Below are 14,811 nucleotides of genomic sequence, written 5' to 3' on the forward strand. Positions count from 1 at the left end.
GCCTAATTCCAGAAGGCAGGATACCAAGAACACAATTACAGTGGAAAAAATGATTAACAGCAGCTTATTTTAACCTTTTTAACAACTAGTAGTATCACAAACACTAAGCTGAAGATATTAGGCATGAGTATAAGAAAGATCATATTTACTGTATTTTCAGATCTATAACCATCCATGTTAATTCTTACTGATATCCAAACTCTTGCAACACTACTACATATTAAGCTTTGATTCTTACCTTTTCTCCATATTCTGAATCTGTTATCATGTCTTTCAAAGTTTTCAGAACCTGAATACATAATTTTTCATCTTTCTCTTCAAGTAACTTTTCACAGTGGCGAATCAGCCTGAAATAATACATAATGTACTTGTAAATGGATGAATATCTTAAGTCTTATTAAAAGGACGCCATATTATTTATCTGGCATATGTAAACAAATCATAGAAGCTTATATTTAGCAATTTAAAAGGAAATCTCTCCATCACATATGAACTTAACTGTTAAAATGCTGTCATGTGAATCCCCTGCATAGCAGTGGAACTACCTTTTCCCTTCACCTTCAATGCCTCTGTACTGGAAGTACAGAGGCACCTACATCTACACCAGCCCAGATGAGTCATCAGTCCTGCCACCTCTCCATACCCCCCACGGCCTGGCATGGCCTGGTATGACTCAAGAGGCAAGCTGGATGCCTCTGCTAACCGGCAGTTTGCCCCCACAAACAAGCAGTTAGCCGCCTTTAACTAACAGTGGTGCAGCTCAACACAAAGGCACCGCCAGCCACAATGACCAGTTTGCTAGTTGACCAGAGGTCCACCTCGCGTTGACACTGGACGAGTCATCATCGCAGGACTATATAAAGGGCGCTGCCTCCCTGGAGAGCCAGTCTCTCCCTTAGTGCTCTAGGATCACCTTCGTGTCTCTTACCCGTCGTCCGCCTCTAGCCAACGATGCCATGATAATGCCATGGTAGTATGGTAGCTGTCTTCAGTACACCAGTATATTTTTATGCTTTTATTCATTGCTTATAGTTTATTTTTTGCATTTAACACTTTGGTGTACCCCGCGCGCCACCCCTCAACTGTGCGATATGGGACCCAGGGTGTCACGGGAGCGCGCGTAAATTCTGAAAAGTGTATACTCTCTTCAACTTTGTCACCTTAATTCTCGTCCTACGAGATTAAATTTGGTATCATTGTGTTCGCAATAGAATTCTCTACAGCACTAAATGCATATAAGCTCCAAAAGCCCGGCTAATTACCCGCAGCAAACAGAGAAAGTGCGAACGAGTTACCCAGGAGCGCGCAAACGCGATCAAATGTTTTCACTATTTTCACTCTGGTCACCTCAATTTTCGTCCTAGGTCTTTCATTTTGATCTCAATGGGTTCGCAATAGAATTCTCTAGAGGAACATTAGCATATAAAATAAAAAACCTGGTCACGCTCCAACCGCCGACGAGTTGAAGACGGGCCAAGCGTTAGCCGCGAGTGAGCGCTCAGACGCCTTCCAGCTACACTCCCAATTCCCGCCCTTTTCAAGCCTTTCTTTCGCAATTTTCTTCCTGGAAGGGCCTTGTTCATGATCACTATCCATCGTGGAGTAAGCGTAGATAGTTTCTAAAGCCACAGTAAGAAATATAGCCACGGAAAATAGCCGAAATGTTCACACGTTTGAGATGCGAGGGGAGGCGACATTGGTCACAACAGTGGAGCGAAAACAATGGGCCCACGGCATGTGCCAAGCCGCCTGAGGGCCACGAGGCTCAACAAAGAAAATGAGAAGACATCGGCGCACATTTTAAAACCAGTCCCAAAAAAATCAGAAAAAACCCTGATTTTTGGCGATTATTTAAAGTGGATGACGCAATGCTGCGTCATCCCCGGTATTACCGACAGCAAACGGATGACGCAATGCTGCGTCATGCCCGGGCGAAAGTGTTAAGGTCATACTAACTTGTTCACCTTTGCATTACATGATAGCCAAGTATTGTCATGTGTCATTTTTGTTCATTACTATTTCAGTAAATTGTTTAATTATTTATTTGATGATTTTGTTTCCACCTACGACTTACACACTGCAAAGCCAAAAGCAGCATTTTTTTATTTGTATGAGGGAGAGCCATACCATCTTGGTTCAGTATAGCTGCGATACCACAACCCATCACAATACTTGTACAAGGTCTAACTAAAAAGTAACTTATAATATATTACAGTAATGAAAGTTATTTGATATTGGCTCTATTTTTGTGTCCTTTACAAATGTAGTAAAATTGAGATAATAAAAACCCAGCCAGAACCTGACTTTCCAGTCAAAGAGCCGGAAGTGAGTGACAAGTCACCATGCCCACAAGGAAAAACCAGAAAGTCACCAAAGCTTTACAGACAACTGGAGGCTTTACCGAAAACAAAGCCACAAAAACGGCTGGTGCAACTCCACAAATGATACACATGAAAAAAGGGACTCAATCAAACCAGTTTGAAATTCATTAGCACTGATAGCCACAACCAAGCAGTCTGGCCCCTGCCTCCAGCAGGCTTCCCTGGCCAATTCTGGAAGTGATGAACAGCCCACCGATGAACTGACAAACCTGGGAGGTAGGGGGGGTCAGGAAGTGACTGGGACTCTACCAGAATGAGGCATTTCATTACATTCAATGAGAGGTTTCTGGGTGGCTCCTTGAAACTAATTAACAACTGGCCTGACGTGCGTGCCCCAGCCCACCCCAAGGTGGGCCGAGCATTTCCCGTGAGTGCGCATATAAATTAAAATGTGTATACTGTACTCTTTTAAGTTCCCTCACCTCAATTTTCGTGTTACATCTTTCATTTTAATATCAAATTGTTCGCAATAGAATTCTCTAAAGGGATACATGTGTATAAGGGCAAATGTAATAAGGGCCATTTGCAAAGGAGGGAAATCCACAGGAGAGATGCCGTCGTTTCGACCTCACCTAAGTGAACCCACTTCAGGATGACCCGACAGAGAGCGCAGGAGAAGAGGCCTGCCACACCAGCCCCGAACCTAAACACCCAGAAAACGTGGGACCAAGTGAGAACAAACAGCACAAGCCTCCCTCCCTTCCCCATCGCTCTGTTAATGGAGAAAACCGTGAAAGGGCCGACGACCCTTACAAGAGCCCAACCAACATTCAGAGTGATCACAACACTGACCCAGATGCTGACGGCTCCACAGGAGGGGCCTGTCCTGAATCTGGCACCACTGGCTTACACGACTGAAAGAACCCAGAGCTCTGGCCCAACTCTTCCAGGCAGGAACACCATGGCCTCTCCGGAGAACCTATAAGTTCGACATAAGCCGGCAACTAATGAAGCCACCTGCAGAAAATGCACCACCGCAGACTCAGCAAACAGTAATGGGCAAAACGAGGTTGAAAATCGAAGAACCAGGGCTCAAGTGGATTCCAAAGAGAGGACGAGCACTGCCTCTCGGCATGCGAGGTGAGAAGCAAAGAACAGACACACCACTTCCCTCAAAATCGGAGCAAACAACTTAAACAAGGCATCTGACGCCCAAGCCACCGAGGCAGGCGCACCGGACGTAAGCCCGGAAACCAGCACTTTCACAACCTCTCCCAAGCCAGTCTGAAGACAGCTCCAACAGGGAAAAGAAGCGCAAGACTGAAGCCAAATGCCCATGGGCGCGCAAAGCCTCGGCCACCAGGTACACGGAAGGGGAGGGAACCTGCACATGAAGCTGCATCTACCCGATATCATGAGGAAGCACGGAGACGAATAAGAAGCATTGAGGTGCTCAAATTCGCTGCCCCGGTAAACATGAACAACTGTAGTCAACTCCCGCCGTGCAAGCATGGGGGGGTCAGACAGAACACATGCCACGCCCCCCCCTCCCCCCCCCCCAATGAAAAGAAAGGGCAGTCTGCCAGCCAGGAAGACTCTGGCACCTCATAGTGCACCCAGTAATGAAAAGAGATCAAAACTCAAAACAAGAAGGATCCATTATCAAGACGTAATCTGGGTCTTGCCAGAGGTAAGCCGCAAGGGCCTCCCGCACATCCCTCAGCGGGATGTGGGAAGACGAAAACCTCCAGAAGGAGGGAACCGAGGAACCCAAGGGAACCTGGAACCGAACCCAGGGAGGAGTCGAACTCATATAAAACTCAAACAGGGAGGAGGGATAGGAACCCACCCCCCCATAACAACAAGCCGAACCGAGGGTACCAACAACCGAGCGAGGCAAATGGGGCCCAATGCCCACAAGTCAACTCCTCCCCAGCCCCGGGATCCTCCACGTCAGGACCAAACCCACTGCCTGTGGAGAAAAGGCTTAGTCCACAGGAAAAGCAGGGATGAAGGGGGGTCCGCTGACATGTCCTGAAAGCCTCGGCAGGAGGAACAGGCTCAAATGCCTCCGCCGCCGATCCGTAAGGGGCAGTCCCCGAAGTCGCGTGAGTTTCACCACCAAGACAACCCTGCCCAGACTCCAAAACCCTCAGACGTTTGGGAGCCGGGAGCAGGGGGAAAGGAAGCAGGATGAACCACAGCAGGGGAAAGGACAAGAGGGCGTGGACAAAACCAAAGTTGAGGTAACTAACACCCCTCATGTCCGGGTCTCTACAACTGAAATGGGGCAGCCACACGGCTGCCCCATTTCTTTCCCTCCACAGATTTCCCTCCAAAGGATATCTGATCAACCAGGATGCGACTCATACGTCAGGCTGTGAACAGCTGCGTTCAACAGCCTGGTTGATCAGTCCGGCAACCAGGAGGCCTGGAACAACCGGGCTGCGGGGACGCTAAGCCCCGGAAGCACCTCAAGGTAACCTCAAGGTAAGGTAACAGCATCCAGAAAGGCAACCAACCGAGAGTGTTGCAGCAACCTAAACCTCGCATGCAACGTGGAAGCTGCCTGCACCCGAATATTAGTAATAGTGGATTGGGTGAACTGGAGTACATGCATGGAACACCACTCACAAGACTGGGTCAAAGGTGTCTTCATCCCAACAGGCAGCATGGCGGAGGCTAGACGGTGAGTGTCACCTAAGACAAGGGGACAGAGCACCCTTCAACTCGCAGGTTGGTGAGAAGGTGGTGAAAGCCAAAACCGTTAGTAGCTTCAGAGCGTAATTTGACAAAGAGTGCTGGGTAGACGGGACACCACAAGCGTAGCTCTCATCCTGTAACTACACTTAGGTAATTACAAAGCAAGGTGGGACTCAAGAGGTCTCCTCCATCAGACCAATGAGCCCCAATGGGGATTTCCAGGGCCTTTAGGCTGACTGTTAAGGGAAGCCCAGACAAGGTACTGCTAACTGGTATCCCAGAGCTACCGAGCAATAAAACTAAAAGCTGAACCCCTGCGACATGTGCATTCATGGGGACCTAGCAGAGGGCTACCAAAATCAAACAAGTGGTCCTACAGCCACACCAGGCAGACCCCCCACCAGGCAATAGAAAATAAACACCCCGCAAAATCACAACGTCCCCAGGAGGAACAAAACCGGCCGCTATGTGTATTATAAGACAGCTGCACAGTACCTTGCGCCCCTGTCAGCCACAATGCTACCTCCTACCCAAGGTCAAACGGGTGGGAAAAAAACCCAGCTGACCCCCAAGGGCAGGCAATCACCAAGCAGCAAAAGAACCCAACAGAGGTAGATTCCCAAACAGTTTGTGGAAGGTAACTCCAAACTGCAAGGGCAGTACTTACAGGGCACCTCGGGAAGGTGACCCTAGGCGCATGCAACCCCAGTACAGTACTTCTGGAATAACACCTGGCTCGCACACCACCACACCGCAGCACAACACCACAAGGCACAGACTGGAGCCAGGCAATCCTTGCCAGGCAGGCAAGGATTGGAGTCAGAGTTGATCAACCGCCACCCAACACAACAGCCTCAGAACTGGGGTTGGGTAGCTGGAACAGGGGGGAAGAATATCTGGGGTTCCCCGTTTTCCCTCGTAGGGAGGAGGAAGCTGCGCAGACAATGGCGCAGCAGCTGTGGTGACATCATTCTTGTTTGCTTGTTTTCTGATTGGGGAGTTCTGCTTGCTCGTTCGACTTTTGGTTTGGAGTTTTTCATCAGCTGTAGTTTATTTTGAGATTGACCTGGTAGATGACAGATACAGACTGCTTCCAACCACACGGGGGTGTTTATAGGCCATTACTCCTCGTGCCTCTCTGACTCTGAGGGGGAAGCAGGTTCTGGCTTGTGGTCCCCGGTAGGCACAGAACTCCATCAATTAACTGTTGCCACGGTCTAAAATATACACATTAGCCCGGTATAGCTCCAGGGAGCCGAAGGGGCTCTCTACAAAAAAGTCACCCAAAATCTTTGTATTTTGAAGTTGGGTTCCCATTATTTCCCCTTCCCCAACTTCATGAATAAAGCTCTTGAAGTGTTTCTGATTATAGTTGGTAAACAAGTAATTAAAGCCTGGCAGTTAGAAAATGCCTCTGTGGTCCCATATAGGCTGCTGGCTCGAGGAGCAACCAAGAGGCCTTTCCTCAGAAATATAATGTATGAATGCAGTTACCTGGAAATAAAGCCACCATTTTTGCATTTTATACTGGCTTCACTGTCAGGTCTGAACAGTTTGTGTGGCTGATAAAGAATGTCCACCAAGACAGAGAGTTCGGCTGAAACCAATGGGCGGAGCTCTGCCTCTAGTACCGACACGACAGAGTTAAAATCTTGCTCGATGACAAGATGATCCATCCGTCCAGAAAGCTGTCAAAGGGAAAGTAACATTATGAGTTTTGATTAAAATGGATATTTATTATCAATATATTAATCATAATTACATTTATGTAAATTGTTCAATGCAATATAATTTAGTTAAGAATGGCTCTTTAACCCTTAGACAGTGGTTATGGTCACTTGTTCATTCACAGAGTAATGCACTTATCATATGAAGATTTAATCAATTATTGCCTAGGTTTTATATGTAGTTACCTGACTTTACCTTTGTTTACCTAAATTTACCTGTCGTTTAATGTTTCTAGTGTGAACAGTGATGTAATGTATTCATTGCGAGTGTTTGCTGCCCTTCTATCATCCAACATAACTTGGTTAGTCTCATCTTTTAGGGCTCCTACAGAGTCCTTGGTTTTGCTTTTACTTCGTATATATGCATAGAATGATTTTGGATCTTCCTTTATGATTTGGGCAAATTTTCTTTCGTAGTTTCTTTTGGCTAATCTGATTTCCTGGGTGGCTGAATTTAATGCCCTTTTATATATGGTATCTCCTAATCATCATGTTCAATTTTTTTTTTTTTTTTTGAGATATATACAAGAGTTGTTACATTTTTGTACAGCCACTAGTACGCGTAGTGTTTCGGGCAGGTTCCTGGAATACGATCCCCGCCGCGAAGAATCGTTTTTACAACCAAGTACCCATTTTACTGTTGAGTTAAACAGAGGCTACAGTTAAGGATTTGTGCCCAGTAAATCCTCCCCGGCCAGGATACGAACCCATGACAAAGTGCTCGCGGAACTCCAGGCGAGTGTCTTACCACTACACCACGAGGACATTGTTGATTTATACCGTCTCCAGAGGTTCCGTTTAGTTATTAATGCTCTTTTTACTACTTGTGTCATCCATCTTGTTCCCTTTCTATCCTTTCTCCTTTTTTGCCATATATCTTTGTACAAGTTCAATAATGACCTTTTTGAAATTTTGCCATGATGTTTCCATGCCGTGATCACCTATCAGCTCCCTCCATGAGGTGTTTTGCAATTCCTCTCTCATTTCCTGATAAAGGGAAACCTCGTGTGACGACTGCCCTAGAGGACGAACTTTTTGGTTGAAGACATCAAATTCATCGTAAAATTTGAATTGGTGTTTGACGGTTTACTTGGAAGACGACGTCTGTTCGTACGCATATGGGTTGAATGAGCTCGTGGTGCTTGGTTCGCAGAGCGAGGCACTCTCAGTTTGTTTACAAGTCTATCCCGCGTAGTGACGACCGTGACCGCGCTTGAATTCTTTGTGAAGAATTTCATTGCTTTATTACCATCTCCTTCGGTGGTTATAATAGGAGCTGCCTCGTATGGGCCAATAGGCCTGCTGCAGTTCTCATTACTACTATCCCCTACACCTGACTTTCCTCCTCAGTTCTCTCTTGCCTATTTAATTCCTGTCCCTATTACCATCTCCTTCGGTGGTTATAATAGGAGCTGCCTCGTATGGGCCAATAGGCCTGCTGCAGTTCTCATTACTACTATCCCCTACACCTGACTTTCCTCCTCAGTTCTCTCTTGCCTATTTAATTCCTGTCCCTACCTGTCCTCATCACAATCGACTTGAGAATGGTCCAGGACGGACCGAAACGTCGTCATCTCTTCAATTTCTAGTGTGTGGTCTGGTCATCATACTTCAGCCACGTTATTGTGACTCATCGCCTGCACAAGAATTTCATTGTTTGCCTGCTTTTTTTGCTTTGTTTAACATAAAAGTTCTTATTATATATCATGCCATGGATCCGAAGATAGTCAGTGATAAAGTTCAACCTAAGAAAATAGTTGTGAGGATGACGATAGAGGAAAAACAAGAGAACATTCATAGTGAGACAATGTGATGTCTCACTACAGACAAGTGTTAAAACATAAGGAAAAACAAGTGTCTTTAGACAGATTCTTAGCAAGACAAGCAAGCAGTGAGCCACAAGCAGGTTCTAGTGGTATGCCTGCATAACGTAAGAGAGAGAGAGAAAGAAGAAATGTCATCACTGCTGTTATAATGGAAAGGCACTCCCCTACGAATCACAAACACCTTCCCTTCCCCCCATCCCCGCCCTTACTCACTGTCTTCCATATGCCAACAAGAGGTCGCATTTAAGGTGAGATATACATATTGTATTGTAGCTAGAACAAAATGAGTGTTTTTTGGCATAAAATGTAGTTTAAAGTCAATATTTTTGGGGGTGTGGAACGGATTAATTAAATTTAAATTATTTATTATGGGAAAATTTGTTTTGGTTGACGACGCATCTCTGGGAATGGATTACGATTGTAAATGAAAGTACCACTGTAGTTTCCTCGGTGGTACTCTAGATCATCATCCTGGACCTTAATGAGTTTCTGTAATTGCATTCCGATTTAGAAAATTGTGAACACAAGATGGAGTAGGCTTTTTTTCCCTACTTGAATTAGATCGACCATGCCCTCTTCTGATGTTAGCACAAGGTCCAGAATGTTGTTACCACGAGTGGGCTCAACAACATGTTGTATGAGAAATGAGTCCTGCACTAGGTCTAGAAATTGATTTTCTGCTTGTGATGTTAGATTTACCTAATCTATTGTCTTGTGGTTAAAATCGCCCATTATAAGAGTTTGGATTTGTGATACTGCATTGATCATATTCCCCAGTGGTGTAGTGGTTAAGACACTCGCCTGGTGTTTCGCGAGCGCTTTGTCCTGGGTTCGTATCCTGGCTGGGAAGAATTTACTGGGTGACAATCTTTAACTGCAGCCTCTGTTTACGTAACAGTAAAATGGGTACCTGGTTCTTAAAAGATTTGGCGGGGTCGTATTCTGGAGAACATAGTATCAAGGACTTGCCTGAAATGCTATGCAAGAAGCACAAGAATGTAAGATTACATTGTTACATTATGCAGATCAGTAAATTCCTCTGCTATTGCTGTGTCAGCCCTGTAGCATACTTCCAATGTCAGTATGTTACCATTTTGAGCTAGTATATTGCACCATACAGACTCCGAGGATCACATGGTGTTCAATTCCTCATTGGTGGTTACATTCAGATCCTCTTTCACATAAAGCAATACACCACCTGGTCTTGTTGTTCTGTCCTTTCTGAACAGTGGATGATAACCTGAGAGGAGGAATTTCCCTTCAATAATGTCCTCTCATCCCCATGTTTCACTTATGCCAATGATGTCTGGAGTCTCGGCCTCAGCATATGCACACAATGCATCAAATTTATTCACCAGGCTTCTGGCATTAGTGTACAAACACTTTAAATTTCTTTTGCATGATGCAAATATGGATATAATAGGTCTATGTGGATGTAAAGGAAGTTACCTTGACCCCATGAAAAAACCAGCGTTGAATGTAATGAAACACCATTTTCTGGGTAGAGCCCCGGAGGCTCCCTGGAGCTATTGGACTATTGGACTAATATTAGCTAATATTAGTATGGGGCTTCAGTTCAGTCAAACAAGCAGCGTGCAATGTGATGACATGTTGCTTGTTTTCTTGTTTGCTTTGGGGGAAGTTTCTAGTCTTTGTTTAGTCTCCGATTGCAATTTTCCTATGAGTTGGGGTCTCTTTTGGGGCGCTTACCTTTCTGGGTGTCTAACCCTGGTTGATAGCAGACATGAAAACTTTCATACAAGGGAGTTTCATAGCCCATTGCTCCCTGTGCCTCTCTGAGGGGACCATGTTCTGGCTAGTAGTCTCCGGTGGTCATGACAACTCCACATGACTCAAGCCCCGTACTAGTATTAGCTAATATCAGTCCAGTAGCTCCAGGGAGCCTCAGAGGCTCTCCTCAGAAAATCCTGTTACCTTTTTATGCTACAAATGTTGTTATCATCATAAATGTTACTAAGGGAATGCAGTCATGATCATAAGATGATTTAAACAATTATTGTCTGGGTTTTACATGTATGATGCAAATATAGATATAAAAGCTGATAAATACAAGCAAATAAAAGACATAAAAGTGATAAATCCGGAAGCGTCGGCAAAGTCAAGCACCAGGCTTGCCTTTGACAAGTGGCAGACAGCCTTGCAGAGCGCTTCCATCCTGTGAAACGATATTCACTCATTTTCGTATTTTTTTACATTCTGCATACAAATTAATAATTCTATAATGAAAAATTAATTGTTGGAATTTTGTTATTTTTTGTGCATAGGCTGGTATAACCATTTCTCTATAGCCATTGTCTAAGGGTTAGTGTGGATGTAAGTGGTCATCTGCTCTATATACTCTATAGCCACTGTCTAAGGGTTAATCTGGATGTGTCATTCTGCTCTATATACTCTATACAGTACAATATATGCTTTATTGCTCTACTATGAAAATCCACATTAGAAAGATTTTTTGTTGTGTCAGAGCAGAGAACATAAGAAATGCATTATGAAGAAATGTGGTGGAGGCAGACTCCACACACAGCTTCAAATGTAGATATAATAAGAGTCCAATAGGCTGAGGAATGAATGCACACAGTTGATAAAGAGTTGAGAAGTGGGACCAAAGAACCAAAGTTCAGTCCCCACAAGCACAACTAGGTGAGTACAACAAGGTAAATACAACTCAATTATTTGGACCTACAATTCTAAATATTTAACAGTAAACAAAGCCAACTACAACTACTCTTGGCTGGCTACTTTCTTCTTGCCAATGTACACCTTGTTGTTCAGAATACCTTTTCAGTAGTTACATTCTTCAGGAAAATGATGCCATTTTTCACACAAATGCTACAAAGTTAATATATGGGTAAAAAGGAATATCATTTCATTACTTAGGTTTCAGTAACAAAAATACTGTATGTATTTGAGCTTAATTTCAAACATAACCAAAATAACAATTATGCTGTTTAGCTATAAACAGCATGCCCATGCACTCTGCATGAGGCCCAGACTCCTGGAATTCTATATTCATCAAGAATTGCAAAAAATCAGGGGTGAATGTAATGAAACTACATTTTCTGGGTGAGTCCCGGAGGCTCCCCGGAGCTATCCAGGCTGATGTGTATCTCTTTAGAATTTGGCATCAGTTAAAGTGGGTGGAGTACAAATCCTACCGGGGACCATGAGCCAGAACCTGGCCCCCTCAGAGAGGCACGAGGAGCAATGGCCTATAGAAATGCACATTTGATTGTGGAGCATTCTGAATCTGCCACCGATCAAGACAGGCACCCAGAAAGGTAGGTGCATCAAAACAAACCCCCTATTCTGGTAAAAAACGATGAAAATAGACAAACGAGTGGACAGAACTCCCCCAAATGAAAACGAGCACATTAGCATGACGTCACACGAGCCTGCGCCGCATAGAGCCCTAGACCCTTGCGCTGGTGATCCACACCCCAGTTCTGAAGCTGGATATCAAAATACAAGAAAACCTGCCGACCAGAAGGAGGGAGGGTTGCTAGGGAGCCTCTGGGACTCGCCCAGAAAATAGAGTTTCATTGGATCTACGCTGGTTTTCTGGGGGAAGACCCTTCGACTCCACGATGCTACTTCATCAAAGATGAAAAGGAAAAGGGGACTTTCCCGGGAGGCAGTCAGTGCTCACATCTCAACTCGAAGTCAAGACAATAGGCTGCAACTGCCGACCCAAAGCAACACAAGACCTGACTAGGCCCAGGAACATTCACGAGGTAGTGTGCAGCCAGGACCCTGTTCGACCGCCAAAAAGCCAGCCCAGGAAATGTTACTGAAGACGGTAGCAAGCACAGCAAACTTCCAAACATCATGGCAAGGTGTTCGTAATCCCAGGCAAGGTACTACTAACCGGCACCCAATGCTACTAAACAAACTGCTAATGCTGAACCTCCGTGATGTGTCCACTCACGAGAGCGAAGCAGGGGAATACCACCAAAAACAGAAGGCCAAACCCTAATATAACTGAGGGAAGACACACCAAGGCAGACCCCCCCCCACCCATCAGGCAAAAAAGAAAAAGAAAAAACTCGCAAGAGGACAATGCAATGTATCCAGGAAGAACAGAGCTGGCCTGCTGTAATGAGAGAAAACTAGCTGCGCAGTACCCTGTGCCGTTACCAGTGCAAAACTACCCACTTACCCCATGGTAAACAAGGGTGAAAACCCCCTTAAACACTTGGGGCAATCAATCGCCGAGCAGCAAAAGACCAACAGAGGTAGACCCTAAGGTGACTTGTGGAAGATAACCCCAAGCCCCAAGGGTGGTACTTACAGGGCACTCCGGGAAGATAACCCTAAGCACATGCAGCCCGAGTACCTGTGAATATTACTCCTAGCTCGCACCCCACCATAAGAGCAGTATTGGACCCAAGGTACAGCACAACGCAGAGGGTGTCTAGAGCTGGAGCCACTAGACCATGCCACAATCTCATCAGCCAAGAATTGGAGGGTGGATCGCCGGTGGAGTAGGTCTGGGGCTCCCCCCACCCTTCCCCTTCCCAGGGAAGGGGGAGCTGCGCAGGCATGCAGCACAGCTCGTGTGACATCATGCTCATTTGCTCATTTTCATTTGGGGGGTTCAGTCCACTCGTTTGTCTATTTTAGTTGTTTTTAATCAGAATAGGGGTTTGTTTTGAGGCACTTACCTTCCTGGGTGCCTGACCCAGTCAATGGTAGACACAGAATGCTCCAAATCCCATGTGCATTTCTATAGGCCATTGCTCCTCATGCCTCTCTGAAGGGACCAGGTTCTGGCTCATGGTCCCCAGTAGGCCTAGAACTCCACCCACACTGACTGATGCGAAAGTCTAATGATATACATATCAGCCTGGATAGCTTCGGAGAGCCAAAGGGGCTCCCCCCAGAAAAAAAATGAAATATTCCTAGGCCTAGTGTAACATATATATGTACTATATTAGGTCTCGGATAGTATGTATTAGGCCTAGGAGGATTAGGTTAGGTTGAGTTTTCTTTGCAACATCAGTGTAAAAACTTTTACTGTTTGTCCAAATTCAATAGTAGTAGTACCTATTTTCAACTTTCTAATTACCTTTTACATTAATGTATGTACGATGGTCCTTATCATTACTATAAGTACAACCTAAACAGGAGGATGGGCTGCTAATTCTGGGAGGGGCCCCTTCAGTATCTCCAAGAGCTCAGCGACGGGACACCATGAGCGTAGCTCTCATCCTGTAACTACACTTAAGTAATTACACTTAGGTAATTACTGGTCCAGCCAGGCCTTAGGTGATGAGATGCATCAGGCCTCTGAGACCCACTATTGCCTTAAGGAAGCCAAGACCAGAATCTGAGTGACTAGGAGGAAATGCTCTCTTCTCTGGACCTTCATGCCCTCTGCCACTCATACACACTACTCAGCATTCAAAGCCATTTCTCACATTCACCTGTGGCCAAATTCACGAGCACTTTCCACATTCAACATTTGCCATCTCTCAGATCTTTACACCCGCTGAGAACATTCTATATCCGCTGCCACTTCTCCCACAATGCACACGGTAGTCATTATGACAGGAATGCGACTGAATTTAGCCAATGAAGTCACTAGAATCCACAACAAATACACATAGATGGTTAAGATGATAGAGCAGTGAGTGCCTGGCAAGCAGACACTGCCATACTTGCCAAACAATACTCTTCAGCTCATGAAATTACATTTTTGGGGAGGGACTTGGCAAGCTTTTGGACAATGATATATGGATTAACATCAGCGCTCTGTATTAGTAGTAATAATTTTAGTAAACAGTTTGTATTCTCAATGGATACTACTAGCACACACCAGAGTCCTAGCTATACTCCTCTCACCGCTGGAATTGGCTGGCAGCTGTATCAGAGATATATTGGACAAACAGTAATTTTTTTAATATCGATTTTTAATATACATTGCATGCAACACAAATGCAATACTTAATTGTATATGAAATGTTACTTATGTTAATCAAAATTTAAGGTTTTAAAGGCTCTGATTCTACATTTGAAAAACAACATTGTTTTGTGAAGTGAAAAATAAGATATTTTAGGTAAGAATTTTACAAAGGAAAATTATGCTAACCTTGGAGATTTCAACTTTAGCTAACAGGAGATATGCTAACACCATCTTGTCATAGCCAAGACATAAATCTGATTAATAGGAGTAATAACTAAAGATGAATATTGGGTAAGGAAAGAAACACTCAA

At 44.8% G+C, this 14,811-nt stretch overlaps 1 protein-coding gene across 1 annotated transcript in view; it reads right to left on the reverse strand.

The window, feature by feature from the left end:
* LOC123753965 (Inositol 1,4,5,-trisphosphate receptor) overlaps positions 1-14,811 on the reverse strand; it is a 402,759-nt gene that overhangs the window by 124,802 nt on the left and 263,146 nt on the right. Inside the window, 2 exon segments of the mRNA XM_069331935.1 lie at positions 239-347; positions 6,519-6,712. Of these exon segments, the coding sequence (XP_069188036.1) occupies positions 239-347; positions 6,519-6,712 (303 nt within the window).

Source organism: Procambarus clarkii, chromosome 1 (assembly GCF_040958095.1).
Source record: "Procambarus clarkii isolate CNS0578487 chromosome 1, FALCON_Pclarkii_2.0, whole genome shotgun sequence".
Lineage (NCBI taxonomy): Eukaryota > Metazoa > Arthropoda > Malacostraca > Decapoda > Cambaridae > Procambarus > Procambarus clarkii.